Below are 16,500 nucleotides of genomic sequence, written 5' to 3'. Positions count from 1 at the left end.
TTCCAACAATGCTTTTTGTTTGCAGCCTAGTTAGTAAAAGACTGAATTCATTGCCATTTTTATCTGTGATATGTTGAATACTGCTGTTATATAAGCTATATTACACACTTGGAGTTACATGTTACATATTTTGAGACTAGTCACCTCCACTAATGGTTTGTTAGTTTTTCATGTGTCATTTGGTGGGCAAAAAGTGAGAAGGTTTAGTTTTTGTGTCGAGTAGACCTATTTCCCTAACGGTCAAGCGATGCCCTTATATCTAGACACTTGCTCATGTTTTAGGAGGTTGTCCTTGCAACAAGCAACTTGATGTCTATCAGGGGCCCCATGGACTTCATGTCAAGGTCAAGAAGATTTTTCAACTGTGAGAATGACATAATCTAAGTGTGCACTAAATCTTTGCACACTACACGGTTAAAAGAATGTTTCGGATTCAAACAAGTTAATCTATCGACAGCTTCATGTTGTTGATTGCCACAGAAAATAACACCAACTTGACTTGTCCTTCAATTTGTAATAACAAACAAAAATTGTGTGTACAGTAATGCATTTACAAAAATGGAATGAGATTCCAGAGGGTTTAAAAGCAGAAGTGTTCAGATCATATTTTTAATATAGCACTTTAATTAATTTGTTCGTACATGTTCATATTTGAGCTATAAAAAATATTTGTGGAAAAAAGTAATGTGCTAATCGCAGATGTGTACTTAATAACAAGCTTAATAACAAGTAAATATGTTCCAGAAAATATAATAGTTTGTTTTAGTATAATGATGATGTAAAGGCCAATTGTTTAATTTAGTTGTCTTCATAATATTAAATTTAATATTTTCCTCACACTGTAAATGGATCTTTATACATAAACATATACAGTTGCCTTTATATTTATCAATGAGTTCCCTCACAAGGGTATTATTGTAATTTGGGGGTCCTTAGTATGAAAAAGTTTGAAAACCCTTGGCCTAAATGAATCTTTAGTGGTGGTACAAGTGTTTTAGGTGGATGAACTTTGGTGTACTTCCGTTTATGCTTAAATAAAGCGTAAATGGAGGTATGGGAATAATTTACTGAGGGGAGTAGATTTTTTTACTGTCATGACAAGAGTTGAAAGATTGGATAATAATTTTACACATTTAGATTTTACATTCATTTATTTAGCAGACATTTTAACCAAAGAGGCTTAAAAATGGGGAACATCTCAAGTGTAGAATGTTGTAAAGTTGTAGTCTTGTGGCAATAAAAACGGTATTTTAACGTTTATTCTGGCACAGTGCCTTTCCCCTTAGACTTCTGCATTAAAGTGCATTAATATAAACGCATTTCTTGTTTGTTTTTACAGACTTAGACACAAGTTTAAATATTTTTTTGTGTGGTAATTGACACCATGCCCTAGACTTGCCTAACTTGCATTAAACTCATGCCATTAAGTTAATATGTGACACTAAATGTGTTCGGAGCGTCAGTAATGTTTACAGTCATTTTGGTCTTGTGTACAGTTTGATTTCCATATTTTGCCCCAAAGAGGAAAGGAACAGGAAGTTGTTGAATCTCAACATTCCCCCCTCATGCTTTTTTTGTAGTCTCAGAGGGTTACATGACACAAGTTCAGAGAGCCAGAGAGAGAGGAAATAGAGGATAGTGTGTTTACTGCAGACATCATCAGTGCTTAAGACTTTAGATGGTTCTGTTATGCTTTTCATGACATACATTATTTTTAGATTTTTAAGGTAAAAATGAAACCCATGCATGGATGAATTGTTCATAGATAGATTGAGTGAATTTCCATTTCATGCTGTGACTTTACACATCTGGGAAAAAATGCTGTCACAAGGAACTAGATTTCAGTTTTGCAGTTCATTTCAAATGAGACATCGGCAGTTCCTCATTTCTACTGTTTTGAAGAATAACCTGCAGTATCAAAAGTGGAGAAACCTCAGCCTTCATTGGCTAAGAAGGAAATTTAGCTCACTTCTATTGGGCGTAGAGGTAGATGATGGGAACGAGGAGTTGGGGGAAGGCCGTGTAGCCAAATGCATGTCAACAATGGCTTCAGTGTTGGAGCGTTTGGCTTTGGCATGGAGTGGTGCTGGAAGGTCGGGGAATGTCCTCATTTGTGATGAGCCCCGTCCAGATTGTGTGCTTGTGCCAGCGCTCAGCAATCTCGTCCTGAAGCTTTGCGGTGCCACAACACAGACAGCACTGTTGTCACCAGCTGTTGTGTTCTCTTTCAAGGGAGAGATGAGATGTGTGCTTGTGTATGCGATCAAGACAGAGGCAACATCTCATAGTGAAGAGAATTCAACACTGTGTCAATGCTCTCATAAAAGAGCTCAATAAGGATGGCCCGGTGCCAGCGTGAGAGAGTTTGGGCCAGTGCTGTGTTGTAAATCTTGCATTTGTTGATCTTGTGCATGTGGTTTTTTTATGCCTTGCAAACTTTAATATTTGTTTTTTTTTTTCGAATTCTGCTGATTGAAATATGTCACCAAGAAATTTTGGGGGTTCAATGGTGGTCTAATTATTAATGGTATTGTTTTTTATATGATATCCTCTTAGAAAGTGCAGTTGCTCATATTTTGCTCTTTCATCGCTCAGGAGATGTTTCAGCTTGGTCTCAGATAAAAAATTTGGGGAGGAATGAAAACTGAATTGAGACAAATGGTTAACTTGCAGTAAATGTGAGGTCACATTTATTGTTATTCGGCCAATTTTCACAGGCGATACACGATGTGTTTGTGTATACACACTGCATAGCACTTGAAAATTGTATATATATGTATAATACACACACACACACACACACACACACACATATGTGTGTGTGTGTGTGTGTGTGTGTATGCGTGTATTTATATTTATAAGATTCATGAAAAGAAAAATGCATAAAATTGTTCTGCCTTTGGTTTTTTAGAGAGCTGAGTGACTTGAAATGACTAACAGAAATGACTGATGGCTTGTGGCGAATTGGCCCGGCAGAGATCGTTTTTTTATGGATGATGAAATGAGTTTGAAGTGAGTGGGTGTTAGATGGCCTGTTTCTGCTGCTGAAAATAGAGCAGATCTTAACAACACATCTCCTGTTGTCTCTACACCGAGTTTGTTTGCATGTGTGCATGATAAAGAAAAAGTGAAAGAGTGAAAGAAGCTTTTTGTTAGAAACATAGGCTATTTTGACATGCCTGAAAAAATGTATTTGTATTTTTCATTAAACATAACTTTTCTTTACAAAAAGCCATAATGTAACTCCATTACAGCTATCAATTCATATACTAGGGTTTGCCGTGTATGCTGATATACTGATAAGAGATTAAAAGTTGACACAATCCTCATCCGTAGTGTTGAGCCCTGAAACACCCTGTGTGTTAATTTGCATGTTGGCTTGACTGCATGTGTTCTGTTGTATAGCGGAAGTGAAAATGCTTTCCACGCTTCCTCTGTGTCGCTTCTGAGAAGGTGAAAAAAAGCAACAGGAAGTGAGATGTGGGGGTTATTGCAGATAGAGACACTGGAAGGATAGATGCAGCCAAGATTGGCTCAAACCACCTCTCCTCTCTTATCCCACGCGTGCATCAGATTATCATGCTTTTCATTGTGCTGCCATTAATGTTTGGAACTTGGCACTTGAATTCAAGAAAATAGCTGGAAAATACAGTTTGTAAATATATTTGGGTTCAGTTTAGTCTTTAGTCTCTCTCCATAAACAAGGATTGAAGGTGATAATTATGTAAAGGAAACATGACTTTAATTCAGTATGTGGTGCAAAGCTTCCTTGGGGCTCTTTGGGTCCTGATTTGGCCTCCCTGTAATGACGCCATTTTATGGAAATGGTGAGACTGTGTGGTTTCAAAGCCTACTTGTCTGGTTAGTGATTTGTGCTGAGAGAAACGGATTTGAAGAACTTATTTCACTGATTCTGAATGACAAACTTTTAAGTTATTCCAAACATTGGGTTTGTTTAATTAACATAAATATAATCTAGATTACCTAGAAAAAAAATGCAACAACACTTACCATTGCATAACCTGCTGCCACAATGTATTGGTGGTTGCAAGGTTTGTTGCTGTATGATACAAAGCAGTTCTGAGTGGTTTTTAGTGTGTTCCTATGTGGTTGCTGGGGCGTTAGTAGGCGGTGTCCTTGGGTGTTATGGGTGGTTGCTAGCATTTGGGATTTGTTTAAATTTGTAACCTTAAAGGTGCAGTCACAAGGAAGGTCAGTCTATTGTCAGGACTAGTGTCGCAATGTATGAATCGTCAATAGTATAGCAACCAAGTTAACTTGACTTAAAACCAATGCTTCATGATTTTATTTTTTAATAACATGTTTAAATCATCTCTTGTTTTTCACAGCCACCCCTCGTCCAAGCCATCTTTAATGGAGACCCTGATGAGATTCGTATGCTCATATGTAAATCTGAAGACATCAATGCACTGGTATGAATCAGCTTCTTCTATTCTTCTTCTCACATGACTATATATCATCCTCTTTGTTCCCTGCAGCACAATAGTTGAGAAACCCCATGGAAAACAGCCAGAGATTTATATACATTTGTCTCAGTAAAGGCAACAGGACACAAAACAGTTTTCAAGGCCATTCTTCTTCCAGAATATTTATTTATTCTGCTTGTCTGTCTGTGTCCGCCCTAATGGCTCCAGCAAGAATTAGCTCGCTGTCTGAATGTTTTTTAAAGAGCCGCTGGACCAAAGTCATGATTTTAGGCTGCATGTGCAAACAGGTTCAGACAATACACACGTTGAGATGTCACCACCACAAGTGTGTGAGCACATTAGTACACGCTGACGTCCCCTTTAGCGATTGAAGAGAGCCAGTCAATGCTTCTTTGTTGTGGATCCCTTGCATTGACCCCCCAGTCAGCATATTCATTTGGTCTGTGTTAGAAGTGATCAAGTCTATGTCCAATTTTCTGTGAAAGCTTTGCAGTCCACAATGGGACTTTTGAAAATGTACAATATTTTGAGGTTTAAAAATAGTGGAATGTACTGTATAGGTCACATGAGTCTGGTTAGTGTGACTAATACTTCTAGCGCTGATGTAGATTTCCAATTGAAACAGGAAGTTAGGGTAAGACACATAGAATGGTTTAGCCTATCCTTTTTTTTATTAGCCAATAGCGTTTTGTATATGCCACAGCTTGCAAAATTTGATGTGTTGCTTGCTCTTGCTATGTAGTTATAGATGGTATTAAAGGGATATTTTGTCCATTTTATTGGACACAAAAAAATATACACCTCTAAGCGCAAGATACACTACCATTTAAACCAGGGGTGTCAAACTTAGTTCCTGGAGAGTCACTGTCCGGCAGAGTTTAGGTCCAACCCTTATTAAACACACATGGACCAGCTAATCAAGGTCTTCAGGATTACTAGAAACCAGTAAAGTAAAAACAGTAAAGATAGTAAAGACAGTAAAGACATCTATGATGCCTTTAAAAAAGATTTGTTGTGTTCTTTTGAACTTTTCATTCATTCAAAAATCCTGAAAAATGAAGTAGCACAACTCTTTTCAAAAAATATTTTAATAATAATAATAATTAAAAATATGTTTCTTGAGCACCAAATCAGCATTTTAGAATGATTTCTGAAGGATCATGTGATACTGAATACTGTAATGGCTGCTGAAAATTCAGCTTTGCCATCACAGGAATAAATTAGTTTAAAATATATTAAAACAGTCATTTTAAACTGTAATAATATCTCACAATATTACTTTTTTTTACTTTATTTTTGATTGGATAAATGCAGCCTTGGTGATCATTGGACATAAGAGACTTATTTCAAAAACATTAAAAAAATCGTACAGACCCCAAACTTTTGAACAACTGTCATAAATATTTATTCCTGGTAGAGGAAGACTGTAATTTCTAAATGTGTATGAACCTTTGAGAATACACTAGCATATAGAGAGGTTCAAAGCTCACAGACATGTAGTAAAAGTACATGTAGTTAATTTTTAACATTATCTTCCCACTTTCTTTTTCGATGTTTCTCACTCTGTTTTTGTTTGTTTGTTTTTCAATCTCTCTCAGGACCCTGATAAGCGTGCCCCCCTTCATGCAGCAGCGTTCCTCGGAGATGCTGAGATCACAGATCTCCTCATTGTGTCAGGTAGACCTGCTCTTTTTCTCTCTCCCTCCTTTCCTTCCCCACCTCCCTTCCATTGTAGCTTTACAGCATCTCATATAATAATAAATAGTTTATAGTTTTTATTGTTTAATGTGTCTTGTACTACTTCATTTTAGGGGCTCGGGTCAATGCCAAAGACAACATGTGGTTGACTCCACTCCACAGGGCAGTGGCATCACGTAGCGAGGTGGGCTTAGTTTTTAAACACGCAAAAACATGTTTGAATGAGAAACAGCTGCTGTGTGATGTTGTCACGCGCCAGGATGCCTTTAAAACAGTGCTATTCGTATGCAGCAACTCCTGTGTGATTAGAGATGTTTTTTTTCCAACCCTGGATGCTGATTGGTCAAAATTCTTCTACAGCTGTTACAGTTGTCGACAATCGTTTTCTTTTGCACAAATCTAGGACGCCGTTCGCGTGTTGATCCGTCATTCTGCCGATGTTAATGCACGGGACAAGAACTGGCAGACTCCGCTGCATGTCGCATCCGCCAACAAGGCCCTGCGCTGTGCTGAAGTCATCATCCCGCTCCTGAGCAGCGTCAATGTTTCAGATCGCGGGGGACGCACCGCCCTACACCACGCTGCCCTCAATGGACACACGGAGGTATTGCTAAATATTTTTGCTTAATTCATAGCAATACAGAATTAGATTATATTTTATTTTGGTACAGTTTAACGCAATAAGTGTTGCAAGTCCAAAGGACTGAGGCAGCGAAGCTCCAACTGGGCAATTGACTTTTAGATACAAAGCCACTTGCCCGCCCTTACAAAAAATAAGTATACTTCAAGTTCATTTATTAAGTATACTTAAAGTTCAAGTATATTTTAAGTATTCTTTATGTATTAAGTAATTTGATCCGGAGATTTTGTACTAGAAGATGTGTCATTGCAACCTCTACAGTATAACAGTGAAAACATGGATAGCTGGAAAATTCAGTCAATGGTGGGGACAGTAGATTTGAAGTAAAGTCCTATGTACACTACCTTTGGACTAGCCTGCACAAAATTTCACATACTCAAAATTAGGAACATATTAGTTTTTTTTATATATATATCAATATTTTCAAACAATGTAAGTTTATAAGACAGTATGTAAAACTTGCCAAAAGTATTTAGTTGGCTGCTCAATCAAAAGAGTAAACATAACTACAAACAAAGTATACTTTTAAGCATATCTCAATCAAAATATTGAGAACAAGAATTGGCCTAATACTTAGTATAAGTCAGTATAAGTCAGGTATACTTAAGTGCAATTTTAAGTATATTTCTGAGAAGTACATAAAAAGTAGACTGAAATTATTACTAATAGTACACTAATAATAATACAAAATTTCGTGAGGGTGCTGCTAAATACTTCCCACACTGCATTGTCAAGATAGTGTGACATTTATTGAGCTCTCAACAATGCAGAATGGTTTAGAAAGTCATTATATAAATTGTGATACAAACACGCAGCACACAATAAGAGCTTCAGGAGACCCATAATTACTGGTGCATTATTGGCTCATGCTTTATGCATTCTCTCCTCCATTTCTCCATCTCAGTCATTGTCACTTTAATTCAATTTCCTTTCTCTCTATCTTCAGATGGTTAGCCTTCTCCTGGCCAAGGGTGCCAACATCAACGCCTTTGATAAGAAAGACTGCCGTGCACTGCACTGGGCAGCGTATATGGGTGAGGGAATGATCCTATAAAAACTGTGACATGTATGCCCTTGTTGTCTTTTGTTTTCATTGGGATACAAAAGGAGATGTTCATGCTGCTCTCTTCCATTCAAATGTGAAAAATAGTTACGCGAGGGGGCTGATAAGCTCCATAAAGGGCATCAAATCACCACTCAAGTAGTCCATACTACTTTCATACTAACTCTACAATAATACTGTAATTGTTGTTAGAATGCAGTTAGAATGACATTTTTTTTAAACTAGTCCGAAGCAGAATTCTTGGAGGTCTCCAAACATACACAGCAGCCTTTCGTTACTGAACGAATCATTTAAGTGAATAACCCATTCATAAGGACAGTCACTTGTTTCATTTTAGAATGAATCAGCCGTTTCTAACGAGTCATTCAAATGCCACCTCAGATGCAGTTTCTGTGGCATCTCTGCTGTGCGGAATTGCATTTTGTTGATACTGGTTTCATTTGATTGGTAATGGCCTATAGTGCCTTATTATTCTAATTGAATTTATTAATTTAATATAAGAATTTGACATAAAAGATCCTAAAAGATTTCTGTTACTGCTGTGAACTAAACACTGTACAGTTTACTCTTTCACTGCAATATTCTGAAAACGAAAATCTTTGGGAGTCAGTTTTCCACGACAGGCCCAAACCAGCCAAGGAACTAGCATGAAAACACTCTCAGCAAAATGTTGTCTAATTGTCGTAATCAACTAGACTGGCTAACGTCAGACCTCTTTCTCATTGAGACGTGGTCTGGGAACCACATGTTCATTTTCTCATATTTGAGGCGTGGTTTACGAATGCCCAGAGCCGTTTATTGGGCGCTACTAATGTCTATCAAATGCGCCTGTACGTAGCTCATAGCCAATCGTTTCAATTATACCAGATGACGTACAGGACTATGCAAAAGTTTAGACACCCATGCTAAAGTTGACTAAAAAGAGGAATAAAAAATCATCTTTTGGAAATAGAACTTAATGCCTTAATTAAAAAAATTAGGAAAAATCCAACTTTTAAGGACACCAATTTTCTTTGTGAATGAATAATGTATCATAAATAAATAAATGTTCTTTCTTAAAATACAGGGTGCATAAGTTTGGACACCCCTATGTTAAATTCCCATAGAGGCAGGCAGATTTTTATTTTTAAAGGCCAGTTACTTCATGGATCCAGGATACTATGCATCCTGATAAAGTTCCCTTGGCCTTTGGAATTTAAATTGCCCCACATCACCATATGATGATGTCATACCTAGAGATTGGCATGGAGTACTTTCCATAAGATCATCTCTCAATGCAAATCAAACCAGCTATTAGGCTAACTGAAATAAAACCATGGCAATCTCTAGGTATGGTGAAGAAGACGAAATAAAATTGCGTTCTAAACTACTTAGAACACTATCTAAGGCTGCATCGAAAGGTAACTTCGCGTCTGATGCCATGTTGGATCCATAGATACAGTATAAACAAACTGTTTTGGTGTGTCGCATAGACGTCGTCATTGTCTTGCTGCTCCCTCCCCGTTCTGTGATTGGTTCCCTTTTTGAGGGGAAAATCTGGTCCATGGAATCCAGGCTGCCTAGCAGCGTGAATAAAATCGCGCTGCGTGCAAGGCAGCATGGGGAAACCCAGGCTAGTTATTAACAAAATCCCCCCAAAATATTGAGATATCATTACTGGTCAGTATCGCACAACCAAAAATGCTAATTATGTGCAATATTCCAAGTCAAAAAGAAATTAGCACTTGCGAACATTCATATTGGTTTTCCCTCAAACAATGGCATTGCTTCAGAAGACTTATATTATGTTGTGCACAAGTCGTATGGACTAGTTTATAGAGCTTTTATTGTGTTTTTTGTCCTTTTCCGAGTTTGCCGGACCTTAGTCACTTTCTGATTTTGTTTTATGGAAAGAAGTCAGCATTCTGGAAAACATCTCCTTCTGTGTTCCACAGAATCGGGTTTGAAATGACATGATGGAGAGTAACTAATAACAGATTTTTCTTTTTTGGGTGAACTGTTTAATCTGCTATATCTGTGTTTATGTGTTCATGAGCTCCTCTCTATACTCTTGCAGGTCACTTAGATGTAGTGTGTTTATTGGTGAGTCAAGGGGCCGAGATCAGCTGCAAGGACAAGAGGGGATACACACCTCTACATGCTGCTGCTTCCAACGGTCAGATCGCTGTGGTGAAACATCTACTTAGCCTGGCTGTAGAGGTACTTAGGATGCAAATAGATACATATAGGGAGGAGAGCATTGGGTCATTGGACTTACCATTACATTGTATGCTTCACTCGTAGATCGATGAAGCCAATGCCTTTGGGAACACAGCGCTGCATGTGGCGTGTTTTAATGGACAGGACGCAGTGGTCAGCGAGCTGATCGACTATGGTGCTAATGTTTGTCAGCCAAATAACAAGGGATTCACACCTCTCCACTTTGCTGCTGCGTCCACCCATGGTGCCCTGTGTCTGGAGTTCCTGGTCAACAGTGGAGCTGATGTCAACGTCCAGGTATGCTCAACTTGGACTAAATATAGACAGACCGTCCATATCCTGTGTTCTGTATGCTAATAAACATTCTGTGATGTTTCCTCAGAGTCGAGATGGGAAAAGCCCTCTTCATCTGACGGCAGTGCACGGACGATTCACACGCTCCCAGACGCTCATCCAAAACGGTAAAGCTGTTTTTAGCCGGCTGAAGGACCATTCACACAGAATGCGTTTTTGCAGTTAAAATGAGAGACACATGTCAGTGGTAAAAAAGGCAAGGTCTGGAGACACGTTTTTTAAAATAGGAACAGCACAAGAATCTACAAAAAAAGCAAGACAAGTTCAGCGGCCAAACATGTCTGTCTACCATGTGTTTACATAGAAAAAGAATGGAAAATTTGCTCAGTGGAATGGAAACCGTTCTGTGTGTACAGCCCCTAAAATGTCTGAATCTAAACTGCATTTGATTTTGATATGCACTGATTTGCAGGCGCATTGTGAGTACAGTTGTGTGTTTTTGATACAGGTGGAGAGATTGACTGTGTTGATAAGGATGGAAACACTCCGCTGCACGTTGCTGCTCGATACGGCCATGAACTTTTAATAAACACTCTAATCACGAGTGGAGCTGACTGCACCAGGTTTGACTGCATTTGGATCTTTGTTACAAATATTGGTAAAGCATCATAACTTGTTGTCTCTGATAGACTCTTTCATTCTCCCCTATATTCTTCTGCAGAAGAGGGGTTCACGGCATGTTCCCCTTGCATCTGGCCGCTCTGAATGCTCATTCCGACTGCTGCCGGAAACTCCTCTCCTCAGGTACTAACTATGCCACCAAATCACACTAGTTGCACTGCATTAATATAACAATGTAAACCTAGCGGAAACCATTTTTGCTTAAAATGTGCTTGTAATATACACATTAAGCTCAAGCAGAAAATGCTAATTTGAATCTGACTCTGGACATTTCCTGATCCCATTCCTTTTACTTCTCCCCATTATTTCCTGTTCTTTCTATAGGACTTTACTTTACTCTACTGAAAGAAGTCTCTTATGCTTACCCAGTCTGCATGTATATGATCAAATAGAGTAAAAAAGTAATATTGTTTAATCTTATTACAATTGATATATTCTATTTGAATATATTTTAAAATGTAATGTATACCTGTCATGACAAAGCTGAATTTTCAGCAGCCATTACTCCAGTCTTCAGTGTATGCTTATTATAAATAATTCTTCTTATTATATATATATAAAAAAAATCATGATTGCTTGATGAATAGAACATTCAAAAGAACAGCATTTATTTGAAATATAAATATTTTGAAACATAAATACAAAGCTCTGTCATGAAACTGTAGATGATAGGTCCTTAACTCAACCTGCTTGCAATCACATCATTCTATATATGGCACTGCTGATTGGTTCCTGCTGTATCAATAACCAATGAGCTCACGTGCTCAACCAAGTTGCAGCATGCTTTCAGAAACTCCACCTTCCCCAGCTTCACTTGTATAGATCTGCTATGGGTAATTCATGTATGCAATATTGTACAGCAGCAGCATGTCTTACTTGCAGAATAGCAGATCTGGCGGAATAGCAAATCAACATTGTCATGCCCATTACCATGCCTAACAGTCCGAGAGTTGTCATGACTGAAATGTCTTTACTGCCACTTTCGATCAATTTGATGATTTGAATAAAATAATTAATCCTTTCAGAATAAAATTATTTGCAAAGGTGATAGATTGAATGTCATTGACCACATATCACACCAGGTCTGGGAGACTTTGAGCACTCGTTATTAAGGGCCTGTTTTGTACTTTGGTAACCTTCCCAGAAAACAGCAAAGGGAGGACCAACTCCATATTGATGCCCATGATTTTGAAATGAAATAATCAGTAATCACTGGCAATGGTCCACATACTTTTGGCCATATAGTATTGTTGTCTATATTGAGATGAGGAGGGAACCAAGTACTGAACCAAGAGGTACCCCTCAAATTGATGTGAATCAGACAACCCTCCTCTTTAAAGAAATGCTTCATACTACTCTTTGTGTTAAATGGTGTTCTTCTTTATGTAATAAGGTTTATTCTGTGAGTTAAAGATATTTTGTCTGAAATGATTGGCATGAATTTTTCCTCATGTCTCTGCTGAAGTCTGGAATGCCCTAATTTCTGTGTGCTTGCTTCACTTGGACTCTTGATTGTTGTAGAGGAAACATGAGATTGAATGTAGATGCTGTATATCTGTACTTTTAAATCATTCTGTTTGATTGCACACATTTGTGTTCTCACCTGTGTGAGCGATGTGTGTTTGTCTTGTGTTTTCTGTGTGCACTGTCTTTGTTTTTCCTGCACTAACATACTTTCTCTCTCTGTCTCTCTTTCTCTCACATTGTCTCTTTTTTGGACTCCTTTTTCCCCATTTCATTCTTTCCCCCTCCTGCGGTCTGACACTGTGACTGTCTGCGTCTGATTGTGGGGGCACTGCATCCTTCCTCCCCATCTTGTCATTCCTCTACAGGACGGAGGTATAGCATAATGTGTCCTCTCAATAATGACTCGGTCCTGTCTGCAGGCTATCAAATCGATACACCAGACAACCTTGGGAGGACATGTCTACACGCTGCGGCTGCGGGCGGGTGAGTCTGTCTGTCTTGCAGACAGCCCTGTTAAATGTGGAAAAAAATACATGTCTAATAAGATGTGATCAGGTGTTGTGCTGGTGTTAGCTAAGCTTACTTTTCAAAAACATTTCAAAAATGCAAAAAAAGGAAGGAACAATCTCTTATCCAATCTGACCAAAAAATATATAATAAACTTAGCTTAGCTGAAATTAAAAACGGTATATTTCAAGTGTGCATACACATTGTAGAGCTAGGTAGAGTTAGGTAGAGTCTTAGCCAATAAGGTGACTGAACCTTTTAGCTGAAAGGCGGAACATCTTTTGCTACATCTGCCATATTGAGCATTGCTATTTCTTCCTTTTGTTTTTCTTTAAGAGGTCTGTCTAGTTCCTTATTCTGTTTCTGATTGGACCTTTATATAGTGCAATTATATTATGTGGAATTAGATACAAAATGTAGAAGTCTTTAAGTTATATATACCCAAAAACAATTCCTAAAAATGCATGAATACAACATCACAACTAATTATTAAATTTCTCTCTCTCTCTCTCTCTCTCTCTCTCTCTCTCTCTCTCTCTCTCTCTCTCTCTCTCTCTCTCTCTCTCTCTCTCTCTCTCTCTCTCTCTCTCTCTCTCTCTCTCTCTCTCTCTCTCTCTCTCTCTCTCTCTCTCTCTCTCTCTCTCTCTCTCTCTCTCTCTCTCTCTCTCTCTCTCTCTCTCTCTCTCTCTCTCTCAGTAATGTGGAATGTGTGAAGCTACTACTTAGCAGTGGAGCTGATCATAACCACAGGGACAAACATGGAAGGTGAGTTATGGGTAAATGTGAGACATGTACTGTACATCAGGATAATTGCTCATTCACTTTTCATGCCTGTGCTCACTTCAGCTGCAGTTAAAGAACTGAATCTTCTACATAGATAATACAACATCTGGGGTATTCATTGTGTAAGGCTGGAATCTTACGCTGCTATTTTGAACCAGTAATCGGAACAAAAGGCAGTTGAAGGATAACGTGTATAATTCAAATATTTATCTGACTCCAATATAATTAATCTGACTCCATTAAAGTTATTGTTATTCTTTAACCTCTTATTCTTTACAGGTAAAAGTCTTCCTTAGAACTGATAGGAAAACGTAGGAGTTAACCTGAACGTTTAGATAACGACTGTATAATCACTTTAGCTTTCAACATAATCAGTGATAAAAGAAAAATGGTTCTCAAAGCCTTTAAAGCAGGCAAAGTTATTTATTAAATATACAGACAGTAGAATGGAACAACATACTGTATAGAAAACTTAGTTGTAACAAATAAAGTCGTGCAGAAGAGGCCGTAAAAGCCTTTCTCTAGTATGAGGTTATGCACCGGTGTGCGGGAGTGGCAGAATTAAAGCCTTTCTCCAAGATCAACAGTTATCTTTCCTTCTTATACCCTGAGCAAAGCATTGTTAAACATGAGTGGAATACCAACACCAAAATCAACCGACAGGAAACCAAAAGATGAGGCAAATGGGTGGAGATCCGGAGGGGGAGAAGAACATTAACATTCTCCTCAATGTATGTTTAAACAATAGTACCAAATTGTACATTTGGATAATTTAATATCTCTATATAAGTTCACCACCATTCATTTCAGTTTATAAGCTGTCAGATGAGACCAAACATGGCATAGTTACATATTAGAACACACTAGTAAATAAACAGTATGTAGTTGAAAGCATCTACAGTACTGTATGTCCTGTGAAGCAAATGGCACAGACGTGTCATTGAGGTGCAAACGACTCTGTCTCTCCCGACAGAACCATCCTGTGCCTGGAGTGTCCCAACAGTCCTCAATTAGCATATTGATGAAATCCCTGCACTAGATAGGCATTAGCATACTGTGATTATGAAGGCCATTGTGCCACGTTTAATTCACATGTATACCTTTAAAAGGCTTTTTGAAGTACTAGGGCAGTAAAGAGTTCTGCCCATATTTGCTCAGCCCTACAATTGCATTAAAGGGGAAATTTAATATTTTCTTATTTCTTATTTTTTATTTTAATTAAGCATTAATAATAATTAAATATTTGAATTGCATTAAGGCAAAAAAATATTTTTTTCAAGTATTTTAAAATGTCGACTGGAATACAGTAACAATTTAACGACATATTCAGATTTCATAGCATTTCTAACTTGATCATTTTATAACTAATTTTTAAGTCATATATTATAAGTTTCATTGTCATATGATAGGTGAAGATTAAATAATTTTTCAGGAAGAGTAGTAAGTGCTAAATTTAACTCAAATCTCAAGCTTTTTCATAGACATTTTCTGATTGTACAACTATCACTGCCCACATTAAATTATATCGTTCCCTTTGTACTCATTTTTTTGTACTCTAAACTTTTATATCGTCCTTAAATTTTGTCAACTTTATTTTAACTCTTTCTTTTATTGTGGCTGTTGACAGGACCCCTCTCCACTATGCGGCAGCTAGTCGACACTTTCAGTGCTTGGAGACTCTGGTGTCCTGCGGTACCTGCATTAATGCCACTGACCATTGGGGGCGCTCTGCTGTGCACTACGCTGCTGCTTCTGATCTGGACAGGAGGTATACACATTTACACAAACAAACACATCTGTGATTTCCTCCTTCAAGATTCAGTTAAAAAATGGATTTGGCTCTGAGTTTGTAAAAATAAACAAATATTGCGTTTTCAGTAATAGACTTGTAATGGAGCTCTTTGGGGTCTGATATTCTGAAATGTTTGAATGCAAAAAACCTGCAGCTCATCAGTCTTAATCATTCCTCACCCTTATCATAGTTTGTTCTTGGGGGTCAAAACATCCCCACATAATTTTTTTTACAGTGCACAAATGGAGCTAGTTGTGGCCAAACAACATGTAATTGATGCATGTCTAACACAATTAAATGATGTAGACAACAGCAGCCGTAGTCCAACAGCAGGTGAAATCGAGTGCACTGCCAGTCCCCATCCCTATTGACTGCTTGCAGCTACAGTAACGCATATATCTATGTTACCATGGCAACCACAGGCTATTTTTAAGTTTCATGTCATTGGGATAGTTTATGTGCCAAGACAGGGGTTCAGCGTCAAGTTACGGAAACACCTTTGTGCTTAATTTAAGTAGATTAGTTGCCAGATTTCACTGGCACAAAAAAGTTTCTGACATTGTACCATAGAAACATTTTAATTAATAAAGTTTAATTTTGGTAACACTTTATTTTACAGTGTCCTTATTACACGTTACATGTAGTTATTACTACTCGGTAATTAAATGTATATTTACACTTTAACACAGACACCTTAAAATAAAGTTTGTATAACCTTGTTTTTTTATACTAAGATACCCCAGTTTTATTGCACAGATATAAATTATATAATTATATTTATATAAATATGTAAACTTTTTTTATTATTATTATTAATTTCAAATATGTGTGATTTATAATGAATTAACAGGGATGTTATTTTTCCGTATGGATACGGATTTCCGTATTTTCCGACCTTAAAGCTATGATAATATATTATTATAGTGAT

At 37.6% G+C, this 16,500-nt stretch overlaps 1 protein-coding gene across 2 annotated transcripts in view; it reads left to right on the top strand.

The window, feature by feature from the left end:
* Window positions 1–4,352: 4,352 nt before the first annotated feature.
* The window catches only part of LOC308686493 (serine/threonine-protein phosphatase 6 regulatory ankyrin repeat subunit B-like), a 23,080-nt gene continuing 10,932 nt past the window's right edge, over window positions 4,353–16,500 (top strand). For both annotated transcript variants that reach the window (XM_081394919.1, XM_081394920.1), the window contains exons 1-13: window positions 4,353–4,433; window positions 6,047–6,125; window positions 6,260–6,330; window positions 6,550–6,750; window positions 7,733–7,820; window positions 9,906–10,048; window positions 10,133–10,345; window positions 10,431–10,509; window positions 10,851–10,965; window positions 11,064–11,146; window positions 12,910–12,973; window positions 13,694–13,762; window positions 15,408–15,548. In XM_081394919.1, coding sequence (XP_081251045.1) covers window positions 4,398–4,433; window positions 6,047–6,125; window positions 6,260–6,330; window positions 6,550–6,750; window positions 7,733–7,820; window positions 9,906–10,048; window positions 10,133–10,345; window positions 10,431–10,509; window positions 10,851–10,965; window positions 11,064–11,146; window positions 12,910–12,973; window positions 13,694–13,762; window positions 15,408–15,548 — 1,382 coding nt within the window. In that variant the 5' untranslated portion in view covers window positions 4,353–4,397. The remainder of the gene's footprint in view (window positions 4,434–6,046; window positions 6,126–6,259; window positions 6,331–6,549; window positions 6,751–7,732; window positions 7,821–9,905; window positions 10,049–10,132; window positions 10,346–10,430; window positions 10,510–10,850; window positions 10,966–11,063; window positions 11,147–12,909; window positions 12,974–13,693; window positions 13,763–15,407; window positions 15,549–16,500) is intronic.

Source organism: Scardinius erythrophthalmus, assembly GCF_964197995.2.
Source record: "Scardinius erythrophthalmus genome assembly, contig: HAP1_SCAFFOLD_325, whole genome shotgun sequence".
NCBI classification, from domain to species: Eukaryota; Metazoa; Chordata; class Actinopteri; order Cypriniformes; family Leuciscidae; genus Scardinius; species Scardinius erythrophthalmus.
This window is presented reverse-complemented; position numbering and strand designations above follow the sequence as displayed.